Source organism: Ovis canadensis, chromosome 18, assembly GCF_042477335.2.
Source record: "Ovis canadensis isolate MfBH-ARS-UI-01 breed Bighorn chromosome 18, ARS-UI_OviCan_v2, whole genome shotgun sequence".
In the NCBI taxonomy this organism is placed as follows: domain Eukaryota; kingdom Metazoa; phylum Chordata; class Mammalia; order Artiodactyla; family Bovidae; genus Ovis; species Ovis canadensis.
This window is the reverse complement of record NC_091262.1, coordinates 44613865-44638405: the sequence shown is the minus strand read 5'-3', so window position 1 is coordinate 44638405 and position 24541 is coordinate 44613865. Positions and strand designations below refer to the sequence as shown.

The 24541-nt window shown below is 45.6% G+C and overlaps 2 protein-coding genes and 1 non-coding gene across 4 annotated transcripts in view; 2 read left to right on the top strand and 1 right to left on the bottom strand.

Moving 5' to 3' along the window:
- The first annotated feature begins 472 nt into the window (after positions 1–472).
- On the top strand, positions 473–21516 carry CHRNA3 (cholinergic receptor nicotinic alpha 3 subunit). The gene is made up of 7 exons (XM_069560120.1): positions 473–872; positions 2463–2602; positions 2716–2760; positions 3883–3992; positions 10184–11195; positions 16242–16366; positions 21252–21516. The coding sequence occupies exons 1-7, from the start codon at positions 788–790 to the stop codon at positions 21253–21255; spliced, it is 1521 nt and encodes a 506-aa protein (XP_069416221.1). The 5' UTR covers positions 473–787; the 3' UTR covers positions 21256–21516.
- Positions 6835–6907, top strand: TRNAE-CUC (transfer RNA glutamic acid (anticodon CUC)). Its single transcript has one exon. It is a non-coding gene; the product is annotated as a tRNA-Glu (tRNA).
- The window catches only part of CHRNA5 (cholinergic receptor nicotinic alpha 5 subunit), a 26574-nt gene continuing 22725 nt past the window's right edge, over positions 20693–24541 (bottom strand). Inside the window, exon 6 of one of the 2 annotated variants that reach the window (XM_069560121.1) lies at positions 20693–21358. In XM_069560121.1, the coding sequence (XP_069416222.1) occupies positions 21197–21358 (162 nt within the window). In that variant the 3' untranslated portion in view covers positions 20693–21196. Of the gene's footprint in view, positions 21359–24443; positions 24531–24541 lie in introns of those variants that run through there. The other variant, XM_069560122.1, reaches the window with a different exon arrangement.

Sequence of the window (24541 nt, the reverse complement as noted above, 5' to 3'; positions counted from 1 at the left end):
ATGCTGGTTCCATCTCCACACCTCATTTTTGTTATTTCTTTCTCTTGTTTTACTTTTTCATCAAGGGACATTGTAAACATATTTATTCAATAGTAGAATAGCATAACAAACCCCCAGCTCAGGGCCAATACTGTTTCAACGGACTCACACCCTCTCCCTCGTGGTAAACTATAAGGATTCTTAAAATACACAATTAACCATTATCACTTCTAAAATATTGAACAATTACTTAATAGTGTCAAAATTCAAAATTCTGAGCCCTCGTCTTGAAGGTATGTTACAGTCTTCCAGGCAGACAGATGATTGTCCGTTTAGCCCAGTAGTCCCCAACCCCGGGGATGGGGGAAACCCACACTCACCCAGGAAGCCCGGGGACAGAGATGCGGTCCCTATTCCCCGTGGTCGGTCAAGACCTGCTCCGATTGGCCCGGCGCGGAGCCGTCTGTCCGTGGGCGGCACCGACCACAGAGCGAGGGGAGAGAGCGCTCAGCACAGCGCACTGGCGCCCGCGGGTCCGCCTTCCAGGAGCGAGCGCACCTTTCTCGGGTTAGCGGCTCCGGAACCGCGCGGGGGCGGGCGGGGCCGCGCCGAGCCTGCGGGTGGGGCAGCCGGGGCTCAGCGCGCCGGGCCCGGGTCCGACGCCGAGCGGGGCGGCTGCGCTGCGCGCCTGGCCGCGGGAGTCTGTCTTCGCCACCGCCCCGCCGGCTCCGGATTCTTCGGCTCCGCTCCGCCCAGCCCGCCCCCCGCCCCGTCCACGCGGAGCCTCCGGCCCGCGGCCCGGCCCGCGATGGGCGCCCACCCGCGCGGTGTTCGCCCCGCGAAGCTCTCGCCGCTCCCGGCTGCGCCGCTCCTGCTTCTGCTTTTGCTGCCAGGTACGGGCGCGGGGCAACGGAGACCTGGAGGACCGAGTCGGGACCCAGGGTCCGGAGGGGTTGCGGCCCCGAGCGCAGCGCGGAGAGGCAGGGGCAAGGGCGTCGTGGCCGGGGCCCCGCACCCTGCGTGGTCTGGCTCCGACCCGGCGGCGAGGTGGGTGGGTGCGTGCGTGCGAGTTTCCCCCTCGAATCCCCCATTCTTGAGAGTCTTCCGGGCGCTGGCCCAAGGCGCGGGGAGGCCCGCACCGGGGGCTGCCCTCCCCAGCCCGGGGCTACAGATTCGAGTCCCAGCCCTGCCTGTCGTCCTGCTTGGCGCACTGGCGCGCCCAGGCCGCGGGTTCCACTGTCCGCATCCCGCCCACCTCCTCGTTTTACGAATAGATGGGGAAGCTGAGGGCTAAAGGCTTGACCGAGGCCACCTGGGGCAGAGGGGAGTCGTTTGGGGCGCCAGCCTCTCCTCTTTGTCCTCGCCTCTCAGGCGCTGCTGGCGCCTCCCCGCCGTCCGCCCGGTCTCTTAGAGGAGCCTGTTAGGGAAATGCCGGCCCAGACCCGACGACGCCAGAAAACTTTTTGAGTGTCCTGCGAGGGGTGGTAGATACGAGGGGGCGAGGGGTTTGGCAGGGCTGACGGCGGTCCCTGCAGCTGGGCTGGACGTCGGCTGGGAGACCGCGTTGTGAGCATGCACTCAGAACGCTGATCCTGCCTTCCGGAGCTGAGGCCCCCACTACACAGAGCGCCGGCCGCTCCACACGGAGCTCCTGACTGTGGCCCCGTCTTTATCTGCGGGGCGGACGGGGGAGGGCAGTCAGAATCCCTGGAGAAGTTGAATTGAACTTCAACAAGAATTCCCCTCATCCCCTCCCCAGATTTCTCCCAGATCTGTAAGTGAGAAGCAAAAGACAGCTGACTCAGAATGCCTGGGGTGTGGCCTATAAACAAAGGAGATCCCCAGGGGTTTCGGAGAGAGAAGGGCCTTTGATCAAGATGTGAAGACATCGTTAACAGGGACTGTGGGTCACACTCTGAGATCATGGGAGCCATGTAGGCACCCGGCTTCTAAGAGGTTTGGTGGCCAAACCCCTGCAAGGTCCTGGGTGGGAAGAAGGAGAGTCCCAGTCCTGGGCTGCAGTCTCCCTCTGACCCTGGGGTGCCCCTGCCTTGGGAGTGGACTGGTCATCTCTCCGTTGTGGCTGTGTCCTGGCAGACTGCACTTGTATCACCCCTGCCCTGTAGTAACAAAGATAGTCATGATGGTTCTTGAGCTCTCACCACATGCCAGCAACGGACAGGTTAAGCCACTTGCCTAAGTTCACACCACTGCCAGGCAGTCTGTCAGGATTTGCACCAGATCTATCCAAATTCAGAGCCTATGCTTGTAACCACTGTGCTTCTCATTGAAGGTGTGTGATCTGATGGAATCCCTTCTGTCTTGGGCCTCAGTTTTCTAGTCTGTAAACTTGAAGGCTCAGGCCTAGTCTGGAGTTCCAGAGAGTACCCCCAGCAGGTGGAGGGGGGCTGTGGGTATGTGATGTTCCTGGGGAGGGGGAAAGTGATGACTACCCCAGGGTCTGACAGGGCTACTTCCCTCAGTGGCCAGCACCTCCGACGCCGAGCATCGCCTGTTTGAGCGACTGTTTGAAGATTACAACGAGATCATCCGGCCAGTGGCCAATGTGTCTGATCCGGTCATCATCCAGTTTGAGGTGTCCATGTCTCAGCTGGTGAAGGTGGTAGGTGTCAGAGCCACAAGCCGTGGCCGTGGGGGATGGAGCTTCTGGAAGAGCCTTTCCCAGAACCAGCCTTGTTTTTGTAATTCACCGTCTACTTTAATCTCTCTTTCTAGGATGAAGTAAACCAGATCATGGAGACTAACCTGTGGCTCAAGCAAGTAAGTGACCAGACCCTGAGCACTGCTGCCCCCTGGTGGTGACTATTTTATTTGCTATCCCTGAACGAGAACAAAGGGCCTAGATGTGGGCCTAGATTGGGGTCCACTGACTAGCTGGTCTGTCTCTTCTGGGGCTTGGGGTCACATGTAGGGCCCTACACCCTCCTGGAAGGACTGCAGGGTCCAGCCCCTCAAGTCACAGACAATAGACTGAAGCCTGGAAAGAGAGAGAGACCCTGCCCCGCCCCACATGCTCACACAAAATGGCGCAGACCCAGGCCTGGAGCCCTGACCTCTGACTCTAGGGTGCTGCCTGAGACACCTCTTTCCCTTCCTCTTGCTAAAAACTCATGCTTAAGTCAGAATCATATACCATTGTAGTTGGGAGGGTGGGAGCTGGGGTTCTGGATTTTCTTGTTCAGATTGAGACCAAAGAAATCAGCTCCACATGTCCTCCCCAGGGAGCTCTGTGCAGACGTGGACAGATAACTCACTGACCTAAGGCTAACTGGCCACTCAGCTCAGCATCCTTCCTTCCCAGGAGGCTGGGCATGGTGCCCACGGAGCGCTCTGTGGCACAGATGCCCCTTGACCACAGCCTAAGGTCCTTTCTCTCCTTAGGACTCAGGACTCAGCTCAGGACTCAGCTCTCCCAGCCTCTGCACCCAGATACTTCTTGGGTCCTGGTGGGATTATGGTTCCCTCCCCAGAACCCTTCAGAGGCCAACGCTGCTCAACTTGGAGATAGAAAGGGGGTTTTGTGTGACATTAGCACTCTGTTATTAGGGCTTCCTGGCATATCTGAGCCATTTCAGGAATGTAAACAGCAGGCGCATAAGGCAGGGACCTGGACCTAGCCCTGGAAGTGACTGGAGAAAGCCCTAATGGTCCTAATTGATTGTTGGGGGCTGGGCTTGCCCCAAGCATGGAGGCAGCGGCTCCCGGCAGCCAGCACCAGCCGAGTGCTATCCCCGTGACTAGCACCCACAGGAGGAACTGGGCCAGTGTGGTCTTCATCACAGACATGGCTCTGTGACGTGTGGCAGAGGTGGGAGGTCACCAAGATGGGTGGTGTCAAGAGAAGTAAAACCACGCTGGTCCTTCTCCGCCTCCTCCCCCCAGATCTGGAACGACTACAAGCTGAAGTGGAACCCGTCCGACTATGATGGGGCTGAGTTCATGCGCGTCCCTGCGCAGAAGATCTGGAAGCCAGACATTGTACTGTACAACAAGTAAGGTGCCAGGTGGCCCCCACCCTCCCGGGGCTGTCAGCCTAGACCTGGGTCCTTGGCTTTCTGTGCTTTACAGCCTAGGTGTCCTGAGACCTTTGCCAAGAGGGCTTCATTCATCTGATTCATTCCACAGGTGTTTATTGAGCATCTACTATATGCCAGGTGTTATGTGGTGCCTGAGAGACCTCTTCCCTTTCCTCATGCTAAAAACTCATCTTTAAGTCAGAATCATATGCTGTTGTTGTTGAGATAAGGTGGCACAAAACATTAATAACCACCACTCCCCTTGCCTCTAGGAGTTTGCCAGACATCAGGGAAACCAGACATGAGTTACAATATCAAAACATACAATGAGAGAGAGGAAGGGCAAAGAAGGAAATACATGGGAGTGGGCGTTGGTCACCAAGGCAGGAGCTTTACCTTCCTGAAAGTCAGGTCCCATCAGGCCCTATGGTTAGGCCACAGGAAAGCTTCATTCTTCTACTCACCTAACAGATGCTCCCCTCCCAGCCTGATGCTGTACCTACGCCTTTGCCCACCAGCAGCAGGAAGCCCTGCTTCTTTCTCACTTTCAAAGGTTCTTTTCCTGCTGGTCTGAACCTGTGCATCCTGGCACCTCCAAAACCAGCCTCTCTACATGCAAACCTGACACTTGACGCATTTAACCTCTGTTGTTGCTGCTGCTGCTGCTAAGTCGCTTTAGTCGTGTCCGACTCTGTACGACCCCATAGACCGCAGCCCACCAGGCTCCACCGTCCCTGGGATTCTCCAGGCAAGAACACCGAAGTGGGTTGCCATTTCCTTCTCCAGTGCGTGAAAGTGAAGTCTCTCAATCGTGTCCAACTCTTAGCGACCCCATGGACCGCAGCCTACCAGACTCCTCCATCCATGGGATTTTCCAGGCAAGAGTACTGGAGTGGGGTGCCATTGCCTTCTCCGTTAACCTCTGTTAGACACACATAATTTTAATGGATATTTTACAGTATGTACTAGTTTATTCTCTGGGTATTGCAAAACTTCATGTTTGCACCTGTGCTTGATCTCTGGAGTTATAGTGTCTTGAAAAAACACAATGAACAGTTTTCAGCAAAACACTTGATATAAAATTAGTCGAATCTGATTTTAAAGTGTTCTGTGTTTAGGTTTGTCTGGCATATTAGTACAAATTAATATGTTTTACTATTAGTATTGGGACTAGAGGAGCTGCATCCCACTTTCTAGTCATGGGCTAAAAGAACTAAAAGGAGTCCTTTACCCATTCCAAAGATGGTCCATGTTTTATTTATTGCTTTCCCAAGAAAAGACAGCATTCATGTTTCTTTCATGCAACTTGTAAATTGGCCCTTAAAGAACTGTGACAGGGGATAAATTAACTGGTTTGCAGGATGTGAGCCATCCTACAAATCTCCTGGCCCAGAGGCTGTTAGGGAGCTGGACAGGGTGGTGAGAATTTTTCCTGAGATAGGATTAAAGTGGGCACAGCTTTTAATCTTATGATTTGAAAGTCATAGCTGTTTTCTTGCTGGCAATCTTGGGTGAACAGCTGGGGTGCTTTAGGGATGTGTGCTTTGAACAATAATGATAGATATAGTGAAATGTTTCAAATCCGATGTGGAGAGAAGCAAATATCAAAAGGAATTTCCTTGGAATCTGAAGCTGAAAATAACATTTAGAGAAAATCATCTAGCTCCTTTCTCCTAACTAAAACTTCAGTTTCTCTAAACCTCAGGTGAAAGTTTCATCTCAACACACTAGAAACACCTTTTATCTTCTTATGCCAGTTTCTCCTATGGTTTTTTGTTTTCTGAAGTTCGTTCTCTAGTAGAATCCTCAAAGTGTTCATGGACACAATATACCCTAAGTTCTCACACGTTCATAACTCACAGTACCCTTTTTAGGTAATACTTTTGTCATTTTGCTGATATAAAATCCTTGGTTCACATTTTCCTTCCATGAAAATCTTAAAAATGCTGACTCGTATTCTGGTATGAAGTATTGCTGTCAAAAACTATTGCCAATCAAATTTTCTTTTTCTTGTATAATCTGGTGACTCTGGGGAGAGAAAAGGGACTCTATTAATAAGTATGCCTGGGCAACAGAAATAAACCAGGGCTGTTCTTTTTCTTGGGTAACCCAAAGATATTTTTCATTTATCTTTAAAATCTAGTTGTTTTACTCTGTATCATATACATAATAAGACTTCTTTTATTCCAGTAAATTTTTTGTGAATTAGAGTTTTTAAGATTTGTTCTGTTCTATTGCTTTCTTTCTATTGCTGTTCTATCTCTCCAGGAACTCCCTTTTCACATAAATTACAACTTCTTTACCTATATTCTCTGTTATTTTCTCTCAAATTCTTTTTGTCTCTTTTTGATTTACGTTTTTTCTCCTTTCTTTTTTTTATTTCAATCACTATACTTTCCATGGTGTCTGCTTGTTGTTATGTTTTAATCTTTATTTCTAAAATGATTAAAAAAATTTTTTTTCCTGTTCTTTCCTACGTTTTGTCAGTTCTTTATTGAACTCCTGTCACTTCGCCAAATTCTTACCTTTTCTGTCTCTAATTTATGCTGCTCTTTCAAAGTCTCTGAAGGTTGCTCTTTTAGGTTAATTTACAATGTCAGATTATCAGTTTCATCTGTTCTGTGGCTATATTTTTCTGTTGCTTGCATGTTATTCAGTTACTTTTCATATTTTTCTTACAGTATGTTAATATGGGGTCCAATCTATCCTCCTCTGTTGTTTCTGTTTCAGCCTTTGTGCGTAAGAGCGCAACTCTGTGTCGCCCGCTTGGGAGTTCCCTCCTCCAGTCATCCCCTCTGTGTAGCTCTGTGTAGGGACTTCCCTGGTGGTCCAGTGGCTAAGACTCTGCATTCTCAATGCAGGGGGCCTGAGTTCGATCCCTGGTCAGGGAACTAGATCCCACATGCCACAATCATGAGTTCACATGCTGCAACTAAAGATCCTGTGTGCCACAGCTAAGACCTGGTGCAGCCAAATAAGTTAATAATTAAATATTTTAAAAAAAATAACTCTCTTAAAAATTCCCCATGTAGCCACCTCCACAGCCTAAGAGCTGCCACTTCTAGATGGCTGCTGCTTTAGCTTCTGAACCATCTTCTCACCCCCAGTTTCCTGCCCTCTTCAATCTGAATCCTACCCGATGAAGCTGTTTTTCTGGGTGGGTCTCTGTCCTTCTGCAAGGCAGTTGGGGTGGGGCATGTTTTTCTGAGATCAAAAGGCCATACTGGTCCGGACTCCTCTGCAGATCTCCATGGGCCCATCATTTTGTCTTCTCCCACAAACTGGAACCGGTGGCACCCTGCCTGACCCACTGTTCCCCTTGCTAAGGCTGCAGTACAGAGCGGGGTGCTCTCCTTTTTAATGAGACGAGCTAGCATTGATTAAAATGCATTTATTTATTCTTGGCTGCACTGTGTCTTCACTGTGCCCGGGCTTCCTCTAGTTGCAGCGAGTGGCAGCCACTCTCCTGTGGCAGGACAGGCTTCTCGGTGTAGGGCTTCTTTTGTTGCGGGGCACAGGCTGTGGGGTGCTTGGGCTTTGGTAGTTGAGGGTCGTGGGCTCAGTAGCTGTGGTGCACATGCCCAGTTGCCACCACCGCCGTGTAGAATCCTCCTGGGCCAGGGATCGAACCTGTGCCCCCTGCACTGGCAGACAGACTCTCAATCACTGGATCACTAGGAAAGTCTGGATCCCCTCTTTTGAGGACCAGATACTTCTTGGTGATTTCTGTCTGGGGCCCTCAGGACAGGAGAACTCCACTTCCCTTGGCCACCTCCACCGCAGCTGACCCTACCCGCAGCCCGTGTAGGTCCCGTTGGTGGCGGTATTTGACCCCACACTCTCACATCTGAGCTTCATAGGGTTCCACGTAACCTAGTTCTGTTGATGATGTGGGCAGTGTGATGAGTCCTCAAGTGTTCAAGGCTCTGCCACAAACTCTCTGTGGGACCCTGAGCAAGCAGTCCTGCTCTCTGACCTTCAGTTTCCTCTTCAGTGAAATGAGGGACTTAGACTGGAGCAGGGATCATCAAGATTTTCTCTGAAAGACCAGGTAGTATTTTAGGCTTTGGAGGCCTTACAGCCTCTGTCACAGCGATATAGCCCTGTCCTTGTCACTTAATATTTGCAGACAATAGACCACAAATGGGTATGGGCGTGTGCACCAATAAAAATTTATTTACAGAAATGGGGTGAAGCCAGTGGGCCGTAGCTTGCCAACTCCTGGACTAGTGCCTGGGCTCTGAAGGTCCATTGTGTTGATCCCGGATGCCTAAAGGAAAGTTGTTCTGGAGGCTTCTGCCTTCCCAGGGTCCTCTCAGCCCTCCATGGAGTGTAGGCCAGCCTCCCAGAGCTCCTCCCTGCCCCACATGGTCAAGTCCACTTGGGACTGCGTGGGTCCCTACCCCCCCACTTCTCATACCCCTCCTCCTTTCTTCCTGGGGTCAGGAATCATCTTCTTCTTGGGAATCGAGGGCCCAGTATGATAAAGTGGGGCTGAGAACATATAAACGCAGGGCACCTTTGGGACAGTCCAGCTGGAGTAAAGGGGTTAATGGATTTGACATCAAGTTCCACATGTAATGACTGTCCTGCTCAACAGAACATGTGAGGGTGGGAGGGCCAGAGACCAGCAAGGAGACAGGCCCCAGACACCTCCCTTCTGTCTTCATACAGTGATATCCGGTAACAACCAGACAGGATATCTCTAAATGTTTAGGTTTTTGGGCAAATTGGTATGGTAGTTGTTGCCTTAGGACATGTATGCCTTCAAATGCAGAACCCTAAGGAACCAGTCAAAGGCTGGCTGACCCAGGAAAACATCAAGAGCCTTCACTGGGCAAAGCCACTGATTTGAGGACTGGCTGGCTTCACTTTCAGATGTGAGACTGGATAGGGTATTGAGTTGGTCGACAGAAAATCTTCCATTGCACAAGCCAGCTGATAAATGCCAGCAAGCCAACTCTAAGAATAATATCTATCTCTGCCTAGAAAGAAGTCAGGGTGGATGTAGCTAAGGGAGAAGGAGCATGGGGAGAACATGGGGAAGGATAGGGACACAGAAGGCAAAGGAACCTGCCGTGCTGGGTTTAAAAGACAAGGAATCAGAAAATGTGATTATTCTTTCTAGAACAGTGCAGGGAAGAAAGGGGGAGTGTGGTGAACCGGAGAACCAGAATCCAGAGTCAGAGCCTGGTAATAGACCCATCTAACAGGGCTCAGTTTAATGGGACTGGGCTCCCACGGTGGTCTCCACAGCCCTTGGAGGTCCAGGGTGTGGCTCAACATGCATGGGTATACACATATTGGGCACCCAATTGAGGACAGAAGGAGGCGGCATTGCAAGGACCAAACTATAGGGACCTGAACACCTGCCTCCAAACAACCAGGTTCATTAATTTCTTTTATTTTTTTAATTAAAGGAGAAAACTCCCTGGCATTTGGGAATAGCTTCCCCGGTGGCTCAGAGGTTAAAGCGTCCGCCTGCAATGCAGGAGACCTGGGTTCAATCTGTGGGTTAGGAAGATTCCCTGAAGAAGGAAATGGCAACCCACTCCAGTATTCCTGCCTGGAGAATCCCATGGACGGAGGAGCCTGGTTGGACTATAGTCCATGGGGTCGCAAAGAGTCAGACACGACTGAGCGACTTCACTTCATTGCAGTAAATATCAGGGCTTCCCAGGTGGCTCAGTGGGTAAAGAATCCACCTGTGATGCACGGGATGTGGGTTGGATCCCTGGGTTGGGAAGATCTCCTAGAGGAGGGCATGGCCACCCACTCCAGTATTCTTGCCTGGAGAATTCCATGGACAGAAGAGCCTGGCGGGCTACAGTGCATAGGGTGGCAGAGTGGAACACAGCTGAAGCGACTGAGCGTGCACACGCAGTCAGTTTCAAGTAGGGAGTCGTATGGTGTGGAATGAGCCAGTGACACGGCCTGGGTGCGGGAGCAGGACGATGAGTGTGTCAGACTGTCTGTAGGCTGGGGGTCCTGGGCGGCCTCAGTGTCTCCATTGGTAAATGGAATGGTGACCTGGGAGACTTTTTATAGCACTTTGAACGCTTATATTCTGCAGTTTTGCAAGTCGCCACTTGCTGTTTGCCAGCTGGCAGTGTGAGAGGCTGGACTAGATGACGTGTGTGCCACATGCCTCCTGTTTGTTTTCACAGTGCTGTTGGGGATTTCCAAGTGGACGACAAAACCAAAGCTTTACTCAAGTACACGGGGGAAGTGACCTGGATCCCCCCAGCCATCTTTAAGAGCTCATGCAAAATCGACGTGACCTACTTCCCGTTTGATTACCAGAACTGCACCATGAAGTTCGGTTCCTGGTCCTACGACAAGGCAAAAATCGACCTGGTCCTGATCGGCTCCTCCATGAACCTCAAGGACTACTGGGAGAGTGGCGAGTGGGCCATCATCAAAGCCCCTGGTTACAAGCACGACATCAAGTACAACTGCTGCGAGGAGATCTACCAGGACATCACCTACTCGCTCTACATCCGGCGCCTGCCGCTGTTCTACACCATCAACCTCATCATCCCCTGCCTGCTCATCTCCTTCCTGACTGTGCTCGTCTTCTACCTGCCGTCCGACTGCGGTGAGAAGGTGACCCTCTGCATCTCAGTGCTCCTCTCCTTGACCGTGTTTCTCCTGGTGATCACTGAGACCATCCCGTCCACCTCGCTGGTGATTCCCCTGATCGGCGAGTACCTGCTCTTCACCATGATCTTTGTAACCTTGTCCATCGTCATCACCGTCTTCGTGCTCAACGTGCACTACAGGACCCCGACCACCCACACGATGCCCACATGGGTGAAGACCATATTCTTGAACTTGCTTCCCAGGGTCATGTTCATGACCAGGCCAGCAAGCAACGAGGGTAACCCTCAGAGGCCAAGACCCTTCTATAACGCTGAGCTCTCAAACCTGAATTGCTTCAGCCGCATAGAGTCCAAGGGCTGCAAGGAAGGCTACCCCTGCCAGGACGGGCTGTGCGGCTACTGCCACCATCGCAGGGCAAAAATCTCCAATTTCAGTGCCAACCTCATGAGAAGCTCCAGTTCTGAATCTGTTGACGCCATGCTGTCCCTCTCTGCTCTGTCACCGGAAATCAAAGAAGCTATCCAAAGTGTCAAGTATATTGCTGAAAATATGAAAGCACAAAATGAAGCCAAAGAGGTAAGGCTGTGTCTGTTATTACTAATGCAGACATTTAGTAGTGAATTAGTCCTCATTCAACATTTATTGGTTCTTTGTGGACAAGGCTTAGGGTGGGGTTAAGGAATTAGACTGGCATCAGTGAGCTGTTTTCAGTCCTGCTCTTCCATGTACCAGTTACATATCCTTGGATATGCTGCCTCACCTGTGTGAGCCTGTCTTGTCTTCTGTAAAATGGGATGATAAAGGTGCCTTGCATTTAGCTCGTGGGCTGCCAGCCTTTTAGGCCCTAGGAACTCCTAATGCCAAGAGAGAATGGATTAGGAGGTAGGCTGGAAGAGGGAGTGAGACCAGATGATCTCCAATTAGTATTGATTAGCTGAGCTGACATTTTAAACTTTACTGATTGCGTCCCCCCATCCCTCTGTAAGTGTAATTTACATAAGGTACACATGTCTTAAGTGTGCATCCAGTTCAGTGAATTATTACATGTATACTCATGGAACCATGATCTAGATAAAGACATAGAACATTGCCAGTGCCCCAGAAAGCTCCCTCGTGCCCCTCCCAGTCAGTACCCCACTCCCTCCCTCCTTAGTAACCACTGATCCTGGCCTCTTTTACGTTAATTTTACCTATTCTTTAAAAAGTTTTTAAACTTACTTGGCTGTACTAGCTCTTAGTTGTGGCATGCAGGATCTAGTTCCCTGACCAAGGATTGAACCCGGGCCCCCTGCCTTGGGGATGTGGAGTCTCAGTCACTGGACTATCAGGGAGGTCCCTGATTTTACCTGTTCTTGAACTTCATATAAGTGGCATTGCATAACCTCTTTCATATTTGACTTCTTTCTTTCAACAAAATGTACAAAACGTCTGAGGTTTATCCTTTGGGTTTGTTACTGCTGTGTAATATTCTGCAATAAGACAACACCGCCCTCTGTTTATTCATTCCATCTACAATTGTTGGATGTTTGGTTGTTTCCAGGTTGGGGCTATTGTGAATAAGGCGGCTCTAAATGTTCTTATACGTATCTTTGGGTGAATACATACATTCGTTTCTCCTGGATACACACCTAAGGATGGAACTGCTGGATCACTGCAGAGATGTATTTTCCACTTCAATGGATACTGTCGGGTTTCCAAAATGTTTAAGCCGATTGACACACCCGCTGGCAATGTTCGAGAGTCCCCAGCTGCCGCCTATCCTCGCCAGTGGGGTGAACTGGCATCACTTGATGTTTTAATTAGCATGTCCTGGTTGAATAATGAATAGGTCTCCTTTTCATATGCTTATTGGCCATTTGGATATCTTCTTTTGTGAAATATCTATTCACACTCTTGCCCATTGTTTTTTCATTGGGTGGACTTCTATTTTCTCCAAAAATCTTATTTTAGAACTAGTGATAGGTATTAATGATGGGGAAGCTTTACACTCACGTGTTTGGCTGCTCCCACTCTGTTTACCCCCAAGGTTATTATGCTCTGCCTTAAGTTGCTTATTAGAAGAGAGCTAATTACTAGATAATTTCATCTCCTGATGCCCTGGAGGTAATTAATGTTGGTAGGGAATGTCTAGAGCCTCTTTTTCAGCTGTGAATGGCATATTAATGGGAGTGGATGAGATGGGAGGGAGACAGAGACAGCGGCCCTATCTCCTCACCCCACCCATCCGAGCAACTCTGTGCCCATCTTGTGACTGTTACAATGCACAGCCTCCCGATGATGTCAGAAATTTAGCCAAAAGGTCAGGCCTGCCTTCAGATTCTGTTGAAGCAATTGTTGGACATTGAGTATATGATTAGTGAAAATCTCTCGCTGGTCTAACACTAATCACTTTTGCAGATACTCTCTAACATTTATCTACTTTTAAAATCATCACTTCTTTGAGTGATAGTTGGGTGGACCTCTATTTCCTCCAAAAATCTTATGTTAGAAATAGTGATAGGTATTAATGATGGGGAAGCTTTACACTTACGTGTCTGGCTGCTCCCAACTAGAGGCACATGGTTCGTCTCAAGAGGCAGCCACTGCTCACCTCTGGTCATCTGGCGATATGGTCCCATTGTTTTTCCAGAGAATGCAGAAATCTGGACCCCAGGGCAGTGGGTTGCTACCTGTTTGTGAGCAGGTGTTAGAATAAAGATGCCTACTCAGTGCTCTGGGGAGTTGGGCTATCCGAAGGATTCCTTTTTCTGTCTTACTTTGTGACTGACAAGCTGCTGTGTACATAGTTTCCCAGAGATGTTTTAGTTTCCTAATTCCCCAGCTCCAACTTGGCTGGTTTTAACTGTCCTGACCTCCTAGGAATTCAGACCAAACAGGCCCAGTTCTCCCAGAGCCATCTCGTGAGGGTGCTGGGAGCCCATGAATGACTGTCCCTGGACACACCAGGTCCCAAAGGGACAGGAGTGTTACCGTGTCCCCTGCCTTGGCTCTTCTCGAGCTGTGTTGGTGACCCTTACTTGCTCACACCTGTGAGGAGTTTAACACTCTAAATTCAGAGTTAAGGTAGGATTGGGTTACAAATTAGAAAACTAGTTAGGGAGCTTGTGGTGTCACGTTAATACATTCGTTTGATGGTTTTGACAGCTGATCCTTCAAGACTGGTTCCACTGCATGAGTTGCTCTTGAGGTCTTGGAGGTGTGCACAGATCAGAGCCAAGATCTTCTGAGCTAATAAGCCTGAGACAACTTGTTTGGTTGAGATATAGATACAGAGATATATCTATAGATGTATGTATATGCTATTTCATTTATTCCAACCAGAGTCTGACTTTTGATCACTGATTTATTTATATGTATTGTAATTACTGTTTTCCGAGGGTTAAATTTCAGCCATCTTATTTCATGTTTCCCATCTACTTTTTTTTTTTTTTTGCCTCAGTTCTTGTTGTGCTTTAGAAACGTTAAATTTCTTGTGCTGATTGAAAGCCATGTGCTCTCTTTTTATTCTTCTGTTACCTTGTCCCCCAAGATCTCCTCCTCATCCCTTTCACTCCGCTGTGGTGGTTTCATCTTTGATGTGGGGAGTGAGGAGGGAAGTCTCAGGCCCCGCCAGTCAGTGGGCACCTTCTCTGCTCTCTTCCCAGCTCCACTTTGCTCACAGGCGGCCCCACCTGCCTCTCTGGGCCAGGAGTAGCAGGCTGGAAGGAGGCACAGGGTTGAGGGAGAGGAGCACAATCAGTCCCTCCCCAGTTCGTCCTTCTAACAAGACCCTCCTCCTCCAGCCCCACGCTCATGCCCACACTCACCGAGCCACACCTGTCCGCGTTTCTGACCATCTTTACTGCAGTCTCCTTTCTGGGACATCTGCGGGGTTGGGCTGAGGGATGACACCAGGCGCTTGGGCCAGTTTACCATTCTGCCTAACACTCATCTACCTGTTCGTGCATCATTAGTGCCAAGGTTTCCAGAGAATAGCCAGTATCATTGTGCTGAAATACCCAGAGCTAGACACACAGTTAATTTTCACCCAGAGCTCTTTGCAGCACTATTTGTATTATGTGTAAGACCCGAGTTCACTCTTTCTTCCCCAGGCTAAAACATGTGAAATGCTGTCAGAGGGAGATTTATAATGCATCGTTTTAGAAATCAGCATTAATATCAATAGGTATTATTCATTAAGGACCCTGTGCCAGGCACACATTTCATTTAATCTTCATAACAATTCTCTGAAGTGGGCACTGTTCTTATCCCTGATTTACCAATGAGGAAACTGAGGCTAAGTGAGGTCACATATTTGAACCAGATTCTCACACCTAGAAAGGAGCAGAGCTGGGAATTGTAACAAGTCTTGCTTTTTCCACCCCACTGCTTCCTAGAGCCTTAGGAGGTTTAGCCAGTATTGGGGTTAGTAGGAATTACAGGGTCTATTTTATACTTGAAGCTTTTACAAACCAGTCTTAGGGATATGAATAAAGTACCTTGTGGCAAATAGGGCATTATAGTTCTAATCCATTGACTTCTCAGTGTCATCGAGAGGACACGCTGACTCAAGTTCATAATGATGAAATAAAATCTTGGTCTACCAGCCCCATCTCAGTCCACTTAATTAAATTACTAAATCGCATGCTGCCTCTTTATTATGTGATTATTTCTTAAAAAATTAGTTGATTCATGGGTTCTCTTTTTCTCAATTCAATTATGGTTTCCTTCCTTTCTGAGTTGTCTGGGAGTGTAATTAATGTGCAATTCTCCTCCCTATTTCAAGCCAAAATTGAAGCTCTATTATATACAATTCGACTTGCTCTTTCTTCCATCTTTTTCTTTATTGTCAGCAATTGTTTCTGACTTTGAACCTATCCTATAACTATACAGAATTCCATGATACTTTGGCCTTATAATTGAAGATGATAATTAGCTAGTTGGAGACAGGGGGGCTGTGTGAGAGAGAGTGATGAGGGGCTTGCCCTGGTGTGCTTGTTTATCTAAAACTGGATAAGAGCTAGTACTTTGAAATAATGGTAAATGATGTTGGACTGCATTAGCTATTCTAACAAGGGCCCAGAATCCTCCCACAGAAGTATAAGTCAAGTAACTGGTTTAACTAACTTTATAAATTAGAATTCAATGGGGGTGGGGGTGGGGGAAATGGGTTATGTATATATTAAGAAATGTCTTATTTATGGGAGTTCCCTGGTGGTCCAGTGGTTAAGGCTTTGCCTTCCAAGGCAGGGGGTGCAGGTTCGATCTCTGGTCAGGGACCTAAGGCCCCACATGCCTCCCGGCCAGAAAACCAAAATATAAAACGGAAGAATATTGTAACAAATCCAATAAAAGGTTTAAAAATGGTTCCCATCAAAAAAAAACCTTAAAAAAATTTCTGATTTTAAAGCATTTAATATGACAGATACTTTACTCCTGTTTCTCTAGTGCAGAGAGAAACACGAGAAGGGTAGATTTCCTCAGACTGCATTCATTAATTAGGGGAAAAAAGCTTTCTTGCATGTTGGCAGCAGAATGGTTTCTTCTCCTCCTGAAACCCATTTATTAAATATTTGGTATTGAAAATATGTTCAGTTTGCCTTTTCCTTCCTGCTTTTTCTTCTCGTGATTTTTGTTTTTCAGATTCAAGACGATTGGAAGTATGTTGCCATGGTGATTGATCGTATTTTTCTGTGGGTTTTCATCCTGGTGTGCATTTTAGGGACGGCAGGATTGTTTCTACAACCCTTGATGACCAGGGACGATGCGTAAGAACCAAACTATGTGTTATTTATGAGGTTATTCATGGGCGTTGAGGGAGAGGGGGCTTACTTTTTATTTTTTGCTGTGGTAAAGTACACTTAGCATAAAATTTATCCTCTAAACCATGTTTAAGTACACAGTTCAGTGGTAAATATATTCACATTGTTATGTAACCATCACCACCATCCCACCCAACTCTAGACCATTTAAACAATCACTCCCCATTCTCCCCTCTCCCCAGCAACCACCATAATACTTTGTCTTCATGATTTTGACTAAGCTAAGTACTTCATGTAAGTGCAATCATACAGTATTTGTCTTTTTTGTGACTGGCCTGTTTCATGTTGCAGAATGTCCCTAAAGGTTCATCCATGGTGTAGCATATTGCAGAATTTCCTTACTTTTTAAGGTTAAATAATACTCAGCTGCAAGTATACACATTTTACTTGTCCATTTATCTGTTGATGGACACTTGGGTTGCTCCCAGATTTTACCTGTTGTGGATAATGCTGCTACGAATATGGGTGTACAAATCTCTCTTCTGTACCTTGCTTTCAGTTCTTTTAGCGATAAACCGAGAAGTGGAATTGTTTGATCATTTGTTAATTCTATTTTTAATGTTTTGAGGAACTGCCATTGTTTTCCACCAGGGCTATGCCATTTTACATTCCCATCAACAACGCACGAGTTTCTCTACGTCCTCATCGTACTTATCGTTTTTTTGTTTTTTTTTTTTGACAATAGCAAACCTACAAGTTGTGAAGCGGTATCCCATTGGGGTTTTGATTTGCATTTCTCTAATTGTTAGTAATTTTGAGAATTCTTCATGTGTTTAGTGGCCATTCTTATGTCTTCTTTGGAGGAATGTCTCTTCAAGATCTTTGCCCATTTTTGAATTGGGTTGTTTTTTAAGTTTTAGGAGTTCTCTTTATATTCTGGATATTAATCCTGTATCAGATATATGATTTGCAGATATTTTCTCCCATTCTGTGGGTTGTCTTCATTACTGTTGATAGTATCTTCTGATGCACAAATTTTAAAAATTTTCAAGAAGTCCAGTTTGTCTGCTTTTTCATTTACCTGTGCTTTTTTTGTAATATCCAAGAAACTACTGCCAAATCTAATGTCATAAAGCATTTGTCCTGTTTTCTTCTGAGTGTAAATTCTTTTTTTTTTTTTGAAATTTGATTCTTTATTAGAACTCTTCAGATTCATATTTGCAAACCTTTAACAGGGAGTCGCGGGGACCAGGGAAACCAAAAATCAAAAATGCACACCATTCTTTTCTCAGCTTCTGCAGCAGAACAGGACTTAGGAGAACAGGGTTCCAGGAGGGGCTTTCACCTGGACCTTGCCTGGCTCTCTTGCTTCTGAGCGCAGAACGCCTTCAGAAACTGGTATCTGGATCCTGCGTAACTTTGAGGAAGCTCTGGGTTCCGGCTTCCCGGGCTGTGCCGGGGAACCGCTGGGTCCCAGTCTCCTGGACTTTCTTGGGTGACAACTGGGTTGCTGCCTGCTGGATTGCGCTGGGGGATCACTGGGTCTTACATATAAGCTTTTTCTTACTAGAGGTTCCTATCATCACACTACTGGCTTTGCTTTTGGCATTTCAAAGCTTACTTATTATTCCAGTTGTCTTGACTTTTGTTAAAAAAAAAAATTCACGCAAGAAAAATGTCCAGAGTATTATAGGTAAATGAACATTTAACCAGCCTTTGGATTAGGTAAAAAAATGTCAAAATATAATTCTTCTATAGTGATAAGTAGCATGCTGTGCTATGGACCATGTAAAAATGGACTAAATACAGAAACTGTAGGTTTTTTTTAGTGGTGGAGACATAGCTGGATGAGAAGGAGAAAACAACCTTGCTGTTCAGAAATGGGAAGAATTGTTTGGTTCAGTATCACAACAGATTTCCCAATGGTTTTCTTATTTAGCTCATGATCGCCTTGAAGTTTATATCATTTCAGCAAGACCTCACTACTATTATTTCTTACCATGCACTTCTTTTTTTTTTATCTTTTACTGTTTTTCAAGAGTCCTAGGACCATGCCCCCATTTTGGATGGCCTTATTTATCTTGCATAATTCTAAATGATTAAGAGAGATTATATCCAACCATTCCATGCTAAAGGAGATCAGTCCTGGGTGTTCATTGGAAGGGCTGATACTGAGGCTGAAACTCTAATACTTTGGCCACCTCATGAGAAGAGTCTCGACTCATTGGAAAAGACCCTGATGCTGGGAGGGATTGGGGGCAGGAGGAGAAGGGGACGACAGAGGGTGAGATGGCTGGACGGCATCACCGACTTGATGCATATGAGTTTGGGTGAACTCTGGGAGTTGGTGATGGACAGGGAGGCCTGGCGTGCGGCGATTCATGGGGTCGCAAAGAATCGGACACAACTGAGCTACTGAACTGAACTGAAGAGAGCTTATGCTTAGCCACGCATTCGTTGTTAATGAGTCTCCAAATGTTACCCACTGGTAACATTTGGGGCCAGATTAATTCTGTGTTGAGGAGCAGATCTATCCTGTACACTGTAGGATCTTTACCAGCACCCTGGCCCCTACCCACTAGATGCCAATAACATAACCCCATCCCTTGCCAGGTACAATGACCAAAAATGTCTCCAAGGATTTTTAAGTGTCCCCTCGAAGCAAAACTGCCCCTGGTTGAGAACCATTGCTTTAGATAAATTATTAAAGCGAGCATATCCCATACCCTACTTCTGAATCTGAGTACTGGCAAAAGATGATGATTTACAGAAACTGTTTTAATCTTCTCACTAGTCATTATGATGTTTTTCCTATGCAAAAATAAAACTGACAAAATTGCAGCCCACCGTGACTCATGTTTCAATAAGCCAAAACATGTAAATTTTTAAAGTAAGGCTTCCATGGTGGCTCGGCTGGTAAAGAATCCACCTGCAATGCAGGAGACCTGGTTCGATTCCTGGGTCAGGAATATCCACTGGAGAAGGGATAGGGTACCACTCCAGTATTCCTGGGCTTCCCTGGTGGCTCAGCTGGTAAAGAATCCACCTGCAGTGCAGGAGATCTGGGTTTGGGAAGATCCCCTGGAGAAGGGAAAGGCTACCCACTCCAGTATTCTGGAGTGGAGAATCCCATGGACTGTATAGTCAGTCCATGGGGTCGCAAAGAGTCGGACACGACTGAATGACTTTCACTTTTTAAAGTAAGAGTAGTGGAGATATAATAATAAGGATCGGGGATATTGACAAGCTGTGACAACCAACAGACTTATTTAAACTCATCAAATCAGGAGACTGTCACTCGTTAAATAGCATTAAACACCTGCCTACAATAAAATGCAAATTAGATAGGATCCCCTCTGCCTTCCAAAGAGTGTTGACTTGAACACAGACCTGTTGCTTACTATAAATAAATAAGTTATCTGTTGTCTCAAGAGCTAAGAACTCTAAATTGAATGCAAGATTTCTATCAGTATTTTCTTCCTGGTCATAGCTGAATCAGGAAAATTTAGAGATGAAATTTTAACTTGTCCACCTGTGATATATGATACTATACTGAATAAGTAGTAATAGGCTAAGACTAGGCTAAGACTAGATTACGTCTGGGAGAAGGCAATGGCACCCCACTCCATTACTCTTGCCTGGAAAAATCCCATGGACGGAGGAGCCTGGTAGGCTGCAGTCCATGGGGTCGCGAAGAGTCAGACACGATTGAGTGACTTCACTTTGACTTTTCACTTTCATGCATTGGAGAAGGAAATGGCAACCCACTCCAGTGATCTTGCATGGAGAATCCCAGGGACGGGGGAGCCTGATGGGCTGGCGCCTATGGGGTCGCACAGAGTCGGACACGACTGAAGCAACTTAGCAGCAGCAGCAGCAGCAGATTACGTCTAAAGGCCCTCGCAACTCTAATATTCTACTACTGTACTGTAATTTTTGGAAGGAAAGAGGTAAAATTGAAACATCACAGGTATGTAACAATGGGCTTATACATAATTAGAATGTCACCTTTAATATTAGAAGATGGTTTTCTCACAGAACAATTCAGTAGTATACACAGACGTGTTCTTAAAATGGGATTCACTTAGTTGTAGTGAACACTTCTAAGGTTAAGGATCAAAAGATGCTACCAGAATTTATATAAAAGGTGGTCCTATTAATTGTGGAAAAAGTAGACAAGAGAACTGAAATAATGTTTGGGATATACTGTATTGCACGTCCACAGGAATTGTCTATTGTATGACCTCATAATGGAAGGTAAGCTGTAAAAATAGTTAATAACAATAATTGTTTAGTTTAAGCATCTACAAAATAAAGCAAGCCTTAAAGGAATTCCCAATTCCCATTTTTTATTTTTTAAAAATGCTGGTTATAAAAAAGCTGCATCATATTCAATCATTATCATACCAAGTAGCCAGCTTACTTAAAACAACAGTAGACTGTAGCTGTTATGCAATAAATACAGGACAGAGCGAATTTTTAAATGTGTACCTTTACCAAATGAAATCAGTCTTCAAATACAATAGGATTTTCCAGCACAATCAAAGGATGAACTTCACTGCTGATTACAAAGAATTATTTGACAGGATATAAACATTAGATTTTCATTAGTTCAGTTTAGATAATATTTTGTGCTATTATTTTTAGAAGATCAAATATTATTCACTCAGTTATTACTTCAGTCATGCAGCTAAATATTTTAATGGGCAATCTATTGAGATAAACTGATGTTGGTTGCATCAAATTTTAAACACAGTTTACATTTTTGTAATTCATAGGTGCCATAAGAAATATGTGCCTTTTAACTAAATTCCTACTACAACCCCTTGGAAAGTGTCACTTATTTTCATTTCCAATATGAATTGGTACTATTATATTTGCCCATTTATAGATAACAGGAACAAAAAGCCCAAGAGATCCAACAACTGAAACCAGGAGAAAAGTCCACAGAAACATCCGATCAAGAACCTGGGCTATGAATTTCCAATCTTCAACAACCTGTACCAAAAAAAAACAAAAACAAAAACCAATGTTAAATAATTAAGACACAATTTGTAAATTTACACGTCAGCTTATAATACAAGTGGCTTATTTTCATAGATTTTTAAAAAAATATAGTATTTGCATATCTTACAATATGCTTTTAAAATATTTTTAATTCTTACTATATATAGTTACTTCTATTAATTATTCTGGCCCAGGAGTATTTAATTTTTAAAGACAATCCAGCCTGAAGTTAATCTCATGACAAATGAAAAGTTGGTTCAGAATAATATACATTCAACAGCTGTTAATCTTCTTCCTCGCCTCACTTGCTTTATTTAGTTCTGGATTTCCTAGGGACCATTTTAACCTAAGCTCATGAGTTCAGATCAAACCAGTCAATCCTAAAGGAAATCAACCCTGAATATTCATTGGAAGGACTGATGCTGAAGCTCCAATACTTTGGCCACCTGATGGGAAGAGCCAACTCATTAGAAAAGACCCTGATGCTAGGAAAGACTAAAGGCAAAAGGAGAAGGGTGATGGCAGAGGATGAGATGGTTGGATGGCATCACCACCTCAATGGACATGAATCTGAGCAAATTTGAGGAGATAGTGGAGGACAGAGGAGCCTGGCATTCTGCAGTCCATGGAGTCACCAAGAGTCGGACATGACTTAGCAACTGAACAACAATAACGTGAATTCAGATCTGCCAGCTGAGAGCTCATTCCCTCCCCGTTTTTGCATCCCAAGCAGAGATCTGGCTCAGCAGGTGTGAGTGACCTCAAGGAAAGGGCAGGCTGAGACCAGGCCCTGAGCACCAGAGGGTCCTACTCAACAGGCCACGTCCTTGACCATGGGCTTCCTTAGCCCCTGCTATGAAGCACGGAGTCTTCTATAGGAACTGTGCCCCCAAGTTTGAGGATAATGTAAAATTTAGAGGATTATAAAACCCTACAGCTTCTCTACTTATAGGTTTTTCCCTTGAAAATAAACCCCCTTTACTGGTCTCATGGAAGGAGCCCTGACCCTGCTGTATAGCACTTTGCAGACATTAATTAAATACAGTGGTTAAGACTCTGAACTTCCAATGCAGGGAGTGTGGGTTAGAGTCCTGGTCAGGGATTTAAGATCCCACGTGCTGCACTGATTGGCCAAATGAATAAATCCTCTCTCAATCCATACTATTATCTAATATCTGTATTTTTTAAGACTCCTTTGATGGCTTCACCTTATAAACTAATTTAACTAGATATATACACCAAATAGAAACTTTATGTTTCACAAGTATTAAAAGTTTATAGATTAATACAACATTGTAAATCAACTATACTTGAGTAAAAATGTTTTTAAAGTTTATTAGAAACTTATGTCAATGTCCCTTTGGGGGAGAGGGCTGGTATTTTACCAGATTCATTCCATCTGCTTACCACACCTGCTAGAAATTTTTCCATTTAACAAAGTTTTAGAGATTAGAATTCATATACATGTTTTATGTTAGGTACTATTTTATTTTCTTTTGATTTACAATATTATATTAGTATCAGCTATACCATAGTCATTCAAAATTTTTATAGATTATACTCCACTTAAGTTATTGTAAAATATCGGCTAGGGACTTCTCTGGTGGCACAGTGGATAAGAATCCGCCTGCCAATGCAGGAGACGGGTTCAATCCCTAGTCCGGGAAGATTCACTTTCTGAGGAGCAACTAAGCCCGTGCTCCACAGCTACTGAGGCAGCATGCCCTAGAGCCTGTGCTCCACAACAAAGGGCACCCCTGCTCCCCAAAACTAGAGAAAGTAATGAAGGCCCAGCACAGCCAAAGAGATACACATTTAAAAAATATTTCCTGTGCTGTACAATATATCCTGATAGCATTTTTATATACAGTAACCTGTACCTCTTATTCCCCTGGCCTGTCTTGCCCCCTTTTTCCCTTTCACCACTGGTAACCTCTAGTTTGTTTTCTGTTCCTATGAGAAAATTCATATAATTTTAATGCAACTATTGAAAGTAAATTCAATTATAAAAAATAGTATTATACTGCTAAGTCGCTTCAGTCGTGTCCGACTCTGTGCGACCCCATAGATGGCAGCCCACCAGGCTCCCCCGCCCCTGGGATTCTGCAGGCAAGAACACTGGAGTGGGTTGCCATTTCCTCCTCCAATGCATGAAAGTGAAAAGTGAAAGTGAAATTACTCAGTCGTGCCCTACTCTTAGCGATCCCATGGACTGCAGCCTACCAGGCTCCTCTGTCCATGGATTTTCCAGGCAAGAGTACTGGAGTAGGGTGCCATTGCCTTCTCCGAAAAAATAGTATTATAGTCATACCTTTAAAAATATTACACAATAGAAATAAAGAATAGTGACAAGACTGAAATATTTTGAAAAGAATACCAGTTCAATATCATATTAATAAAATGTATTCATAGTTTAACTCTTGCATTTTAAAAATTAACTTTAAATAAGGACCCAGTGAGTTATTTTTCTATAACAAAGTTTGGAGCAAACTTTTGTTTTTAAGAAATTAAGCATATTATTAAACACTAGATATGTATTTGATGTATAATGCATAACACCTGAGACATTACTGCTGTTAAATTCACTAACATTCTCTTGTGAGCGAACAACAAGAGGATTCTAGAAAAATATCTTGGCTGTATTTATAAAGCCTACATTAGAGTCATTCTTTAAAAAACTAAAATCACTTTGGATAAATTACAATGCAGTTGTGCCTGCAGATGACCGGAGACTTCAGAAACAAAGTTACTGAAGATCAAATTGAGACAGTTAATCATGTTAGCAGAGCTAACTATGCCTTAGAAAAACAGAACAGTCAGAATCACACAGCGTTACTAAGTCATTCCAGCGCAGACTTAGGGAACAGACTTGCGGACACGGTGTGGGCTGGGGAGGGTGGGGCGAATTGACAGAGTAGCAGGGAAACGCGCACACACACCGTATGTAAAATAGAGAGCCAGGGGGAATGTGCTGTGTGACACCGGGAGCTCAGCCCCGGGCTCTGTGACAACCTGGAGGGGTGGGATGGGGTGGGAGACGGGAGGGAGGTTCAAGAGGGAGGAGCCAGATGTGTACCTGTGGCTGACTCATGTTGATGTATGGCAGAAACCAGCACCACACTGTAAAGTAATTATCCTCCAATAAAAAAAGTCATCCAAGATGCTGATGGGGGA